The sequence below is a fragment of the Lynx rufus genome, unplaced genomic scaffold (assembly GCF_022079265.1).
Source record: "Lynx rufus isolate CCGP_SWC_20201006 ecotype Redwood Valley unplaced genomic scaffold, mLynRuf1.p SCAF_18, whole genome shotgun sequence".
Classification (NCBI taxonomy): domain Eukaryota; kingdom Metazoa; phylum Chordata; class Mammalia; order Carnivora; family Felidae; genus Lynx; species Lynx rufus.
The window spans coordinates 2,156,756-2,170,468 of record NW_025814832.1 but is presented as its reverse complement, the minus strand read 5'-3'; the positions used below and the strand labels follow the sequence as shown (position 1 = coordinate 2,170,468).

Sequence of the window (13,713 nt, the reverse complement as noted above, 5' to 3'; positions counted from 1 at the left end):
AACCTGTCCCTCTGCTCTTCTCATTCCTTACCCTGTGAAATCTTGCTCACTCTTGAGTTTTAAACCACCTCCTAAACCACCAGACTCCTAAACCTGCATCTTCAACCCAGATATCTTCTCCAAGCTTCAGACTGCAAAATATCTCCACTTGGACATCCTTCAGGAGCCTCAAAGTTACCCCTGACTGCTCTCATTTTCTCACTTCATTTCTCTCTCTGAAGCTTCAAGCTCAAAGTATTTTACAGCAAATCTAAGAGATTATCAATTTAATAGGCATCACTAGGGTGGAAAAAACACACACACGTGTGTGTGTGTATACATTTGCATATATACATACATATACATATATACACACACATACACACACACTCATCTTGGAATTGAAAACAGAGGATATAAGAAGTGCCTGCCAAACAGCTCCATCTGGATATTCTTAGGAACCTCAAACTTTTTACATCCTGAACGAAATCCATTTATCTTCCCTCCTAAACCTGCTCTTCTTCCTGTACTCTTCCAGTTGGCAGTGCCGATATCCACCTAGTCAGCCATGCCAAAAACGGAGTGTTATTTTCCTTTCCCTCTGGCGTCCCACCAAAATGAGGCTGCTGATTTCACCTGCTAACTACTTCTCAGATCTACTCCTGTCTCCTCACTGCTCTCATCTCTATCATCAGGACTTAAGCAGAAATCCCCAAACTTGATCTCCCACCCAATTTCTCTAAACCCATCTTCCCCACAGCTACAAGAGTGAAGGACCTAACACAGAAAGCTGGAAAAATCATTCTCATGCTTAAGAACCTCGTAGGATTCTTTAGACACCTGGAAGGCTCAGTTGGTTAAGCATCTGACTCTTGATTTTGGCTCAAGTTATGATCTCACAGTTCATGAGATCGAGCCCCACATCAGACTCTGTGCTGACAGCACAGAACCACTTGAGATTCTCTCTCCCCCTCTCTCTCAGCCCCTCTCCCGCTCACACGGGTGCAAGTGCTCTCTTTCAAAATAAATAAATAAACATTAAAAAAAAAAAAACCCTCACAGGATTCTTAACAAGCCATGCAATCCCCTCCATGATCTGGCTCTTGGTGATCTGTCTCGCCCCCATCTCCTAACAGTCCCTACTCCATAACTATACTCCAGTAAACCCTGAATTTGCACAGCTCCACACATTTCATGCTAGTTACCTCTCCATACCTAAGGCTGAAGGAAGGCCCTCCCTCATCTACCTCATCACACATTACTTCTTTCAGGAAGACTCTCCTCTCCTTCTCCCAGACTGGGCTAGTCATTAACTTGAGTGTTCTCACAGATTCCCAAATAACACCATAGCTTTATAAACACTACATCCTTGTCTCTTTATAAACACTACATCCATAGTTCTCTTGTCTATGGATCTTGTCTCTCCAACTAGGTAGGTGAGCTCGAAAGTACATGCAGTGTGCACAGAGCCTTGAACGCAGTAGTTATCAATAAACACCAATGGAATGAATGAGTTACGGAATTCTTATTACCTGACCCTTAGACCTGAAAAGGTAAACTCTCCCCTTGTACTATACTCAAAATGTGTAAGAAATGTTAAGAAATACTAAGGGGCTCATGGTTGACCTAGCCAGAAGAGCATGCGACTCTTGATCTCAAGGTAACAGTCTGAGCCCCAAGTTGGGTATAGAGATTACTTACATAAAACATAAAAACTGAGATACAGAAATGTATCCTTAAAAGCACTGTTTGGAGCACAGCCTAGTAAGAACCTGAATTTCTCTTTTTGGCATTATTGATGTTCTTGAGAGCATCAGCCAAGACATTATGTGCACCTTTACGACACCATGGAAAGACAGCAGGAAGAACAAGGTAACGTTTTAAACCTCGCAGAAGCTTAGGTATGCACTGTTAACAAATCTCCAGATTATTTTTTCTTAACTCCAGCTGCCTTCAGGTGGGTGTCTGGAAGCAACTGAAGGGGAAAATGAATACTAGTTATACTTGCTTTTTAACATACACAGTTACTGGTTAAAAAATGAGCTATATGAATAGACAATAAGCCCCCTGGGAAGATGTAAAAAATGTCAAGTTTTGTCCCAATTAAAGAATCCCACTTCTACTCTTACCTTAACTCAGTCATCACACGGACAATCCCTACAGGGTATTCTCAGAAAGGAACTGAGTTGATTTGACACTCTAAGGTTCTATATCATAAAGCATAGAAACTGGTACACTGAGCCAAACTGGGAAAAAAGGAGAGCAAACCAAGGGAAGAGTTCAAAAGGACAGGAGATGGATAGAGGATGTGAAGGAGGTTGGGGCTGACTGACTTATATACCTTGGTGAAGGTGGTGGAGCCAGAGGCCATCAGAATCTGACGCACGCGGTTGTGGAAACGCTGCATTGACTCATCATCCACTCGCAGGAAACACTGAGCTGTCCGCTCTTTAGTAACCTAAATCACAAGGTCAAGGTTAATTTGTCTCTGATACTGTTATGGGAGCAAGGACCAACTCTGACACCACAACCCCTCACTAAGCCCTACCACCCAACAAAGCTCAAATGACTGATAACGAAAAGGTGTGATGTTCCTCACCCTATGTATCCTGAAGGTATGGGGGTGGAAATGCTACTTCTAGCCCCTTTCCGGACTGTACCTCATTCTGTAGGTTCCAGACCCCATCCTTGTGAGTGAACTCCTCATAGCTGGTGCGGCATTTAGGCAGGATGCGGCACTCAAAGCCACACATGTTGAACAGCAGGTTGGGGTTGTCCTTACTGTACACAGATACGAAGCTGTTCTCCCACTGAACTGTAGTCACTGATCGTGGCAGACGGTTCTTGATGTCCCAGAACACTGCCCGACCCCTGCTCACAGGGAACATATGGTCACATTAGTCTCCTGGAACCTGAAGGAATTTCCCTCAGAAGGCCAGACTGACAATATCCTAACAGAGTACACTCCTCCCACACAGGACACAAAGTCATAAATTCCCTGTTTTCTGGGTCCCTCAGACCAATGTTCTTCCAGCTTCCACAGCCCCCAACTTAAACTCACAAGTTGACATCGTGCTTCATGAGGCGCATGCGGGCATCTCGGGGCCAGCACTTCTTGTTATTATAGCCAACGATATTTTCATTGTTGGGATCAGGATGCTCTGTCAGGTAACGCTGGATCAGGTCCCGAGCCTCATCTGCTGTGAACCTATACCAGCAAGATGCGTGGCTGAGACCCAAATAAACTGGAACCTCATGAGACCTACAGCTTTGTAGAGCCCACCTCCAACCCCCACCCTACTCACGGGACTTCATTCCATTTTAGAGCCCCGATCCAGCAGCAGGAACCTTAGTTCCTCAACTAAGGAACAAAAGCTGTGTCCAGAGGCTGGGCATATGTCTTGATGCCCTGCAAAGATAAGACTCCAGGCAAGGTCCTCACCTGAAGAAAATATGTATGCGATCAATGTATCTGCAGAAGAGACGGATGGGGTGGGCAGCCTCGGTGGCTATATCCTGGAAACTGAGAAAGTCATTTGGCATCTGAGGGGGCCCAGCCATCTCACTGGCCCGATGTAATCCCAACACAAGCAAATCCATCACCAGGCCATAGTACTGCACAATGAATGAGGCAAACTGCAGGCCTCTGATGATCCCGTAAGAATTTGTATGGTTCATGTCCTAGAAAGAAAAGATTTACAAACTCTTGGCAATTCTTAACCCAAGGCCATGTCTGAAGCCTCTCTGGGGGCTTATCCTCTTTTGTCCTCCCTTCAGCAAATCCTAACTCAGGGAGCCAGACACACCCCTTCCCCAATTCCTTGCTACCCTGCCCCTAAGACATACCTTATAGTTGATGACCACGTTGTTCTTGGCAGTCATGTAGTCGGCTATGTTGTGGTCTACGATGAGTCGCAGCAGCCTATTAAGCAGGGTCAAGTCGATCTTTTCATACATCTTCTCAAAGCGCGATTCCAGCATGACATTGCACTCACCCTCACTTGTCTCCCACACATCCTGCAGATTATTGATGCCTGAGAAGTAGTCAAGACAGGTGTCCAGCAGGTTAGAAATTCCCATCCCGTAGTAGCTACCACAGTCCATAACCTCATCACACTGCCCTCCATTCACACGTGTGGACTGATAGGAGTGCCAGCGTTGCTCAGTTTCACGTCAATACTATTTCCTTGGCACTACGCAGCAAGAGTCAGCTACACTGCCTGGATGAGAACTTTAATGTAGAACTCAATTCACCTCAAATCAACCCAACTCACCTCAATTCCCAAGGGCAAACCCAGAAAAACTTTACCTTGGCACCACTTGTAAACAAGCAGAGGGGGTGGTTCTGTGTCAGCAGGCTTGATCCACGGTGGGAAAAGGCGGCGCTTGTCAGCTTCATACCACAGGTACTGGTCCAGGTAGGCGTCAGTGATCTTCTCCAGTGGCTCCACATCATAAACCGGCACCAAGTGGCTATAGAGATCCATGAACTCAATGCCCACCTGCAGAACAGGGAAGCTGGCTTACACGGATCCACCAATCACTTACTACTACTCTTGGTAGCAACCCACTACTCTTGGTGCCATGAACGAATAGCAATAGACAACTTGGGGGGGTGGTGGAAGCATCTTACTCACTTCTTTAAAGGCTCTCTGAGTGAGGAGGTGACGTTTGATGCGGGACAATGCCTCATGGGGGTTGTCATAGGCTTGCTCGATCAGACCTAGCTCCTCCCTCTGAGACTGGTTTAACCGAGACTTCACACTGATAAGGAAACAGGAAAGATGAATGGAAAAACCAAGAAGGAAACCAAAACCAGAAACCACGGAAGCTAAACCTTCTTTCTTTGGACTGTGACAATGATGCTGTCCTTCCCGCTCTCACCTTCCCAAAGGAATCCACTCTCTACTCTTTACCTGTAAGCTTCTTTGAGCCGCTCCAAGGCCAAGATGAGCAACTTGGTATCATGCTTGTAGGAGAGTGGGGGGAACGGGATGGGTGAGAACCTCCGGCTCTCCAGCCAGTGCACAGTGGTGGTATACACTGCCACCGCCTCCTCTGCTGTGATGTACGGCCCATCCTGCAAAGGAGACATGATAATTAGCCCCCCAGTGTAGCCTCATCCCCACAGGACAAGGCATAGTCCCAATTCTGCGGTCTATTCTCCTGCCCACTCCCCACACCCAGCCCAGCCTAAGCTGCCCAACCTTCAGGTAGTTGTGCTGCCGCTCCTGTTCTGCCTTCAGGTAGAGCCGAGTGAGGCGGCCCAGGTTCTTTTTGCAAACAGTCTTGTCCACAGTGGCTCCACGGCGGATCCGTTCTCGGTTGTAGTGGGCAGTGTTAGTCCACCAATCAGCCTTGGCCTTCACATATCGAAGGATCATATTCTCTATGGGTGTTGGCAGCCCAGGCACCTGAAAGTGCAAAAGGCACAGTGAGAAAGTGACAGGAGCCACATAGCTGCCAAAAGGAGTCTGAGAATGATAATCTTTTTTTTATTTTTAACATTTATTTATTTCTGAGACAGAAAGAGTGTGAGTGGGCAAGGGGCAAAGAGAAGAGAAGACACAGAAACTGAAGCAGGCTCCAGGCTCTGAGCTGTCAGCACAGAGCCTGAGGCACGACTTGAACACACAGACTGTGAGATGATGACCTAAGCTGATGTCAGACACTCAACCAACTAAGCAACCCAGGCACCGCCCCCCGCCAAAGTTTTTTTTTTTTTCTTTTAAGAGAGAGAAAGAGACAGACAGACAGAGAGTGGAAGAGGGAGAGAGAGAAGCCCAATGCAGGGCTCCATCCCACAACCCTGGTTCATGACCGGAGCTGAAATCAAGAGTCAGATGCTCAATCAATTGAGCTCACCAGGTGTCCCCGGGAGCGGTAACCCTAACCCTAGGAAAATGATGTTCCTGCCTTCTCAGAGTTGGGGTGACACCCACCTTCCAGGGAATGTTGGCCTTCCAGCAGCGCCAGGCTTCACTGAGGTGCTGCAGGATCGTCCGGGCCTTGTTCTGTTTAATTCCCTCAGGCATCATGTCCAGAATGTCATGCATCACAGCTGCCCGAAGCTCAAGGTCAAAATGTGACTCCACTCGCTGCTTTGTTACAGTCTTTGCCACCCCCTTAGAGTGTCGGCCTAAAAGTGAATTGATTAAAGGCCAGATTCGTTGCTCTCAGTGAGTCTCTACCATCATGTCCCCTCATTAACCATGGGTACACTGAAATCAACAAGTATAAACAAAGTGTCCACACACCCAGCACATGCAAAAAAGACAAGCTACCTCAGATAGTCACAACAATGCTTCTGAGGAATTTCCATCCTACAAATCCAAGATAGCCTCAAGGCCCCGGAGAGAAACCCAAGAAACACAGTGCCAAGTCAGAATCACTGAAGAGCGGGACTTAGAGGCAATCCAGCAGGAAGGGATTCTCAGTCTCAAACAAGGGGAGGGGACAGAATGGGAACATATGATCTACCCTTGAAGGGATTAAAAAAAAAAAAATGTTGGACACAGAGAAAACCACTCACCTTCAAACTGTCGGGCCAGGAGGTTGCCTAGCCACCGCTCCAACAAAGGGGTGATGCCACGCATAAAAAACAGCCAGACCCGCCAGCCTGCAGCCCAGAAGCCACAGCCAGGGCCCTTCCCTACAGGGCCCTGTGGCCCCAAGCAGAAATCAAGAAAATAAGTTAGCAATTCTTTTAGAGAGCAATTGAAAACTGGGCACAGGTAGGGTCATGGGAAACATATCAAAGACAATAAAAGGAAAAGAAGCAAAACTCCTGGACTTCAACATCTAAAATAGGTGAGAAATTCTAAGGTACAAACCAGTAACTGAAATTCCCTATTTAAAGGTGGGCTTTTAGGGGAAGTGTTAAAGTACACACAGTGAGGGCAAGTAAGGACATACTTAAGGCCTCTCTCCAAACAGGTCCCTGGAAAAAGCCCTGACTAGACATAAAAATTAAAACAGATCGGAGAAAGTAAGTGCATGAGGGCAGGGTCCCACCGTGTTGAAGCGGTAATAGATGAGATGTTTCAGGTCCTTGCACATGCGAATCTGCCGCATCAGCTTGTACTTGTAGCGGTACATGCCCGTCAGCTGCCCCACATGGGCAAAGATATACTGCAACCCATCTGCCAGCTGCAACACAATTACCCCATCAGGCTTTAAGCTAGAGTCAGTTCCATGATGAGATCAGGCTTCACTCAGCTTCCCCCCTGGGGCAGGGATCAAGGATACCTAGCCTCACCTGGAAGGCATCCACATTGCCCAAACGATACTGTACATGACTGTCTACCACCAGCTTAGTTAAACGCAGAACTTCTCGACAGAGATGGAAAGCATTCCCAAAACGAGATTTCTTTCTTTCCTGGAGAAGACACCAAAAATAGAAAAAACATTAATTAGCAATGGTCCAAACTAGATGTACTCCTTCCCCAGAGGACAGAGCAAAACGAGTAACATCCCTCAAACCCAGAAGACCCTTAAGGTGAAATGCAGACACCTTGGTGGTGAGGGTCTTGACAGGCTTAAGATTGAAGTTGTAATCCAGGTGCAGATAGTTGAGGTTTTTACGGTGAATGAGAAGGTTGAGCATGTTGTAGCCCTGGCGGCAAACCTGTAGCCCCACCTCCACCCAGTCCAGCTTCGTGGACTGGAAGAATTTGGTGGCTTTGAAGGAACGGAACAGGTATCTGGGGTGGGAATAAGAGGGAGAGTGAGAGTTAGCTCCTGATTATGTTTGGAACAAAAGAAGTCTGAGAAATGACCCTCAGGCACCTTACCTCTTCTTTTGGGCTTTAGGGGGCCGGTGCTTCAGGGCATTCAGCACATAGTACTTAAGCAGTTTCTGGTAGGAGACTCTCACTTTCACAGGCTGCCCAGCAGGACAATGCTCTCGATACCTGGGAAAACAAGCCAAGAAGAGTTAGCCCATCTCTCCTTCCAGTCCCTCTGGTAAAGGCTGCAATCCCACCCAGTTGTAGTGTTCTCTCCAATACATTCATTACCATCCCCCCAGATAGAAACCTTACCAGTTCTTGACAAGGGGGATATCCAGGGCCCGGCGGGTGCGACCAGAGCGTAGGTTAAAGGGCCGTGGGGCCCAGAGGAGGGCAATGCCATTGGCTGTATTGTCTGTGTAGAGGGGTGTGTCCTTCAGGAAGGGCTCCACAAACTCTGGGAGCTCAAACTCCTCATCATCATCAGGCAACGGTTCCTGGCTCTGAAACGAGAATGCCCAAGGGTTCAGCTCCCACTGAACTTGGAAGAGAATTGGGATGAGAAGAAAACTCTCTGGGGCCAAGCACAGTGGCTACATCTGCCATGGAAACTAGGCTGCCAGACAAGAAAAGCCCTAAAGAGCCAGGGCAAAGGGGGCCAAGGGAGCAGAGAACAAGCCAGGGCCAATCAGGAAAGCAAGCATCACTCCTCACACCCCAAATGGCTCATCACCAGGGGCCTCCCAAGGAGCCCCAGTACCTTACACAACGCAATCACCTCCTGCCCAAGCTCCAAAACCTGAGCTGGGGGAAGGAGGTCTGTTAAGAACACTATGGAACATAGGTAAACATCAAAAACATTATTTCAAGTATAAAAGGTCAATCACAAAAGATCACATACTGGAAGATTCCATTTATATGAAATCTCCAGAACAGGCAAATCTACAGAAAGATTAGTAGTTGCCTAGGCAAGGGAGGTTCAACAGAAATAGAGAGTGACTACTAATGGTGCAGGAATTTCTGAGATGATGAAAATGTCCTAAAATTGCCTGTACAGATGGCTGAACTACTCAGAATACACTAAAAACCACTGAATTGTACACTTTAAATAGGTGAGTTACATGATATGTGAACTCTATCTTAATAAAAGGATTCCAAAAAAAGCCATAATGCAAACGGACCCGAACAGACTACACAGAAAGCCCCAATCACAGAAACACAAATTAAACACCAATAACTTGGTTTGAGCCAAGTGCCAAAATGTCAAATTAGCTTCAAGCTCAAGGAGAACACTAAAGCAGATGACAAACACATCTCCCTCTAGCTGATTTCCATCTAGTAACACTTAAGCCACAGTCATGAAATTTCTCTTGCAAGAACTAAGGTCAAATGTTCCCTCTTCTCACCTTGACAGAGTGCCTATGAGAAATTGGGTTGATTAAAGGATCAAAGTAGAAAGCTGGCAGATCAGGATCCTCAGTTTTGATGAACACAACATTAGGAGTATGGTACCTAAAATGGAAGAACAATCAGCTCAAGTTCTCCTGACTCTCCAGCCTTCTCTTTTCCCCAACATGTATTCTAGCTCTCACCAGGTGAGGTGGACATGGTGTGGAAGATTGTTGTACAGATAAGGGAAAGCAATCTTGTATTCAGTGCGGATAGGCTGCCGGATGATGATCTTGTTAATATCATTGAATTCATTCCAGTCTTCATCCCTAGGGTACAAAATCAAGGATGAGCAGACCAGCTGGGGAATTTGGAAACTACAAACGTTTCTCAAGGATCAAGAGTAGATCTTATTCAACCCAAAGTGCCTAAAATCCCCACTCTCTTCAACTTACTGGAGGTTGATGTCTCGAACAAGAGGTTCAAATTTGGGGCCTCCAGGAATGGCCATATTGAGTGCCTTGGAGGTAAAGAAGGCCTTCAAATCAAACAGATAGAAATAGTTGTCATCTACTAAGTCTGTCAGGAGCTGATTGGCCAGGCGATAGAGAGTGGACATCATGGGCAGTGTGAACTGCCAGCGCTGGTAAGTGGAGCCATTCACATACCTAGGAAAAAAAGACAGGCCTCTGTCAGTTAGGTATACCAGCTAGCCAAGCCATTCTACCTATTGCTCTCCCAGGACTCCTGGAATTCCAAAACTCTCACAGGAGCAGTAACTTAACCATCACTCACTTCCGGCTGTCCCTCAGTGGCTGGTGGTCATAGAACCAATCCAATACAGGGGCATCCTCTTCAGGGTCCAGCTCTAGCTGAATGGCCTCCAGTGGCTCAACATCTAGGATGTTGTCAGCATAATCCAAAGGTGGCTCTTCATCATCAAAAGGGGGGAAACGCATCCTCTTGAAATGCCTCCTGTCTCTTTTTTCACGGCGCATCATAATCCACATTGACCTAGAAGCCAAAAATGTCATACTATGGTTTCTGTTCACTGTCCCCAAACCACCCTCCCCCCATTCCAGCCCTTCTTACCCCCACTGGGAGATGTAGACAGGCTCAATGACCCAGGGAATCTCATTGACAAAAGAAATGGCTCCAGTGATGTGGTACAGCACAGGCACATCTCGAATCTGCTCCCAAGGCATAGGCATGTTCTCCAGGAGTTTCAGTACTGCATGGGGCATATACTTTAGGGCACTGCAACATTAGGGAGAAAGACGATTGTAAGTGACAAGGTATTCTGCTACCTGTGCCATGCAGAGAAGCCACATGCTATCAGAGTACAGCATTCCACAGAAAAGCCTGCCTTACAGTCCAAACTCCCAAACTTAGCACACAGGCCCTCCTTGACCAGGAGCCCTGCCTCCTCCTCTCCAATTGTGCCACTCTTCCTCTTCAACTTCACAGTCCTACAGTATTGGGTTTCTTTTCCTCTAGAGATAGTTTTCGGGCTGTCACACATTCTACGTTCTCTGTACCTTCCCATAAATAATAACAATAAGAGGCGCCTGATTGTCTCAGTTGAGCGTCCAACTCTTGATTTCAGCTCAGATCATGATCCTAGGGTCATTGGATTGAGCCCCATGTCAGGCTCTGTGCTGAGATTCTCTCTCTCTCTACCCCTTTCCTCCACTTGCAGTCTATTGCTCCCAAATTAAAAACATAAATAAAAGAAACCAATATTAAGTAAAATTATTCATCTTAAAAAAATAATAAAATATTTGTCATACTTTATTGTCACCATCTGTCTCATATCGGCCATGCCACTGGACTATAAGATCCAGAAAGGCCATTACGTCCTATTCACTGCTCTATCCCTAGCAGAGTTCTCAAAAAATACGTTTTATAACCAAAACATATGGCCCTCTTTTTTTTAGATGGCCACCTTAGACCATTAAGTGGCTAACATTTTTGTGTCCAAATAGAAAGGAGATTTGCTAAGGCACTCATACCTGTATTTACTCAGCTTGGGAGCAGAGAAAAACAAGAGTATAGAGGCTTCAGGAGTTAAATATCCTGAACTTCAGGATTCTGGTCACTGAGGAGTTACTAACAATAAGAATGAAGTATCCTGTTCTGGGTTTCAACCCATTCAAAGATAGGGACATCTTAACATAGCTTCAACAGGACGAATTAGAGGCAGATCAAGAAAAGAAATCAGGGCAATCATGGGAATAACTGCAAGGGGCGCCTGGGTGGCTCAGTCGGTTAAGCGTCCGACTTTGGCTCAGGTCATGATCTCGCGGTCTGTGGGTTCGAGCCCCGCGTCTCAGAGCCTGGAGCCTGTTTCAGATTCTGTGTCTCCCTCTTTCTCTGACCCTCCCCTGTTCATGCTCTCTCTCCCTCTGTCTCAAAAATAAATACATGTTAAAAAAAATTTTTTTTAAGAGAATAACTGCAAGATCTGAAAATTATCACAGAATCCTAGTTTTCTCCCTTTGCTTATAACCACCAAGATGGGCTGTCATAGAGGATTCCTGTCCCCAAATGAGAGCTGCTATCCAGGACTACAACCTATGGGACAGGAACAAAGGAGAGGGGCCAAACTGTAAATGAAATAATTCCAAGAGGTTCCTTACCCCAAGTAGACCCTTTTGTCATGGCGGAACTTCCTGTTGGTCATGTCTCCATGGTCTCGAATGATCTTCCTAACGTGTTCCGGGGGCATGTCTTCCTTCTGAGCATCCACAAATCCAAACTTCCGCTTTTCTGCATAGCGTTTGGCCTGTAATTGCTGCCATTTTCGGGCTACAAAGACAACTCAGTTTAAAGATCTACACACCCTCAGCCTAATCATCCCCACCTCTTGCCCCAGGGTAAGCTCCTGTCTGGATGTATGAGGAAGGGGTGGGCATACAGTAGATGCACTCCTTGACAATTCTCTTACCTCCCTCTGCTTTATTTTTTCCTTTATCTCCTTCATCACATTTATGACTGTCTGACATTCTTGTTACACATGTTTAAGTTTTTTATTGTCTACCTCACTCATTGCAACTTAACCCTTATCAGAGTAGGGCTTTTTTTTTCCATTGCAATTGTTTCCCCATTGGATCAGTGCCTGCAAATAACAGATACCTTTAACTACCCTATTAGATTAAAAAATAAACGGGGTTATAAGTGAGCTGACACCTCATGCCGACTTAACAAAACGGGGAAAAGCAGCAAACCCGCTGCGCGCACGCGCACACCCGCCCTAAGCCTCCCGGCCCGCAGGCGCGGGTCCCGCACGCGTTCTTCATTCACCTTTCTCCTGCAGCTTCTCCTCCGACATGTAGTCTGGCAACGGGGCTAGAGGGCCGGGCACCGGGTTACCCGGCCCTCGGTAAGGAAATACTCCGGCCATTCCCGGAGGATCTGGGGGGGCAGAGAAATTAAAACTGTATCGAGCAATAGGGCCCGGGCCCAGCAGGAACGCGTCAACACCCCCGACCTGCAGTTCCTCCTTGCTCAGAGTATGCCCAGCCCGGCCCAGCCCAACCCTCAAGCCTTTCAGCCCGACCCCCTCACACCTCCCGCAACACAGCCCTTAAAGCCCGCCACGAACCCCCAAAGGCCCCCACACAAGTAGCCGCTTTCTTCGCAGCACAATGGCGGCAAGCCTACGTCCGCTGTGCGTTCCCAACGCCGGGAAGTACGCAACTCTCGTTCAGCAGTCGATCCAATAGGCGCCCAAGTGCCCAGACGGATTAGAGAGCTCACCAATTAGAGTTGCACATAGGACCAGAGGGGCGGTCCATAGGCGGAAATATTAAAACGCAAGAGGGTGGGGTCGGGTAGGCGCAAGCCCCGCCTCCCTCCTTTTTCGGGCTGGTTTTGGGACCTGGGGTAGATGGAGCTAGACTTTAGTCTGCGATTGGGGTCCATCAGACTACGACAGACCTTAGTTTTGAAAAATAAATTTGTAACAATCTGCACGTTATACTGTGTCTAATTTCATAAATGTAGGTTTGAGGTCCGCTAGCTCGGAGTCCATCCTTCTTTTGTTCATGCATGCATTCGTTCACTAAACCATCTATTGAGTGCTCAATATGTATCAGGGGTTGGAAACAGCGGGGGGGAGGGGAAGCCAACCTCATGGAACTCACAGGGTAGCGGCCAAAGGACCCAGGATCTTACAATGCAATGTGATGGGAGTTCAGGGGCAGGACATTTTAACCCTGCCAGTGAAGTCAAGGAGTTAGTCAATGCACCTAGAACAATAAAGAGGCCATGGAGATCAACATTGCTGGGTGACCTTTCCCCTCCTTCTCCATTCTTTCTCTCTCTCTCTCTCTCTCTCTCTGACAATGATCACACTGTGTAATATAGTGTATTATATACCACTGAGTATATACTGGACATAAATGCTTCTTGATTCCCTCAGGCTCTGCCTGTGTCTTGCTACTTGGATTGCCCTCCATCTCCTGCCATCCTGGTTTCACTTTCTATCTCTCTTATTGCATCCTAACAACCTTAAATCTGACTTAGTCAACAGGTAAGTTTGTTTGAACTCACACAGTCTACTGTGGAGTATGCAGAGGAATTGTAACCCATACAACCTCTCAAACTGGTTGAA

The 13,713-nt window shown here is 46.9% G+C and overlaps 1 protein-coding gene across 1 annotated transcript in view; it reads right to left on the bottom strand.

Annotated features, from left to right (window-relative positions):
• PRPF8 (pre-mRNA processing factor 8) overlaps positions 1-12,767 on the bottom strand; it is a 32,807-nt gene extending 20,040 nt beyond the window's left edge. The window contains exons 1-24 of the mRNA XM_047080624.1: positions 12,703-12,767; positions 12,402-12,512; positions 11,738-11,906; positions 10,191-10,355; positions 9,894-10,112; positions 9,554-9,766; positions 9,302-9,427; positions 9,116-9,221; positions 8,022-8,212; positions 7,773-7,892; positions 7,493-7,682; positions 7,238-7,357; positions 6,994-7,128; positions 6,512-6,641; positions 5,922-6,118; positions 5,187-5,393; positions 4,896-5,059; positions 4,617-4,743; positions 4,289-4,481; positions 3,826-4,013; positions 3,422-3,660; positions 3,041-3,187; positions 2,640-2,850; positions 2,321-2,437 (exon numbers count right to left, since the gene is read on the bottom strand). Of these exons, the coding sequence (XP_046936580.1) occupies positions 2,321-2,437; positions 2,640-2,850; positions 3,041-3,187; positions 3,422-3,660; positions 3,826-4,013; positions 4,289-4,481; positions 4,617-4,743; positions 4,896-5,059; positions 5,187-5,393; positions 5,922-6,118; positions 6,512-6,641; positions 6,994-7,128; positions 7,238-7,357; positions 7,493-7,682; positions 7,773-7,892; positions 8,022-8,212; positions 9,116-9,221; positions 9,302-9,427; positions 9,554-9,766; positions 9,894-10,112; positions 10,191-10,355; positions 11,738-11,906; positions 12,402-12,501 (3,774 nt within the window). The 5' untranslated portion in view covers positions 12,502-12,512; positions 12,703-12,767. The remainder of the gene's footprint in view (positions 1-2,320; positions 2,438-2,639; positions 2,851-3,040; positions 3,188-3,421; positions 3,661-3,825; positions 4,014-4,288; positions 4,482-4,616; positions 4,744-4,895; positions 5,060-5,186; positions 5,394-5,921; positions 6,119-6,511; positions 6,642-6,993; positions 7,129-7,237; positions 7,358-7,492; positions 7,683-7,772; positions 7,893-8,021; positions 8,213-9,115; positions 9,222-9,301; positions 9,428-9,553; positions 9,767-9,893; positions 10,113-10,190; positions 10,356-11,737; positions 11,907-12,401; positions 12,513-12,702) is intronic.
• Positions 12,768-13,713: the final 946 nt, after the last annotated feature.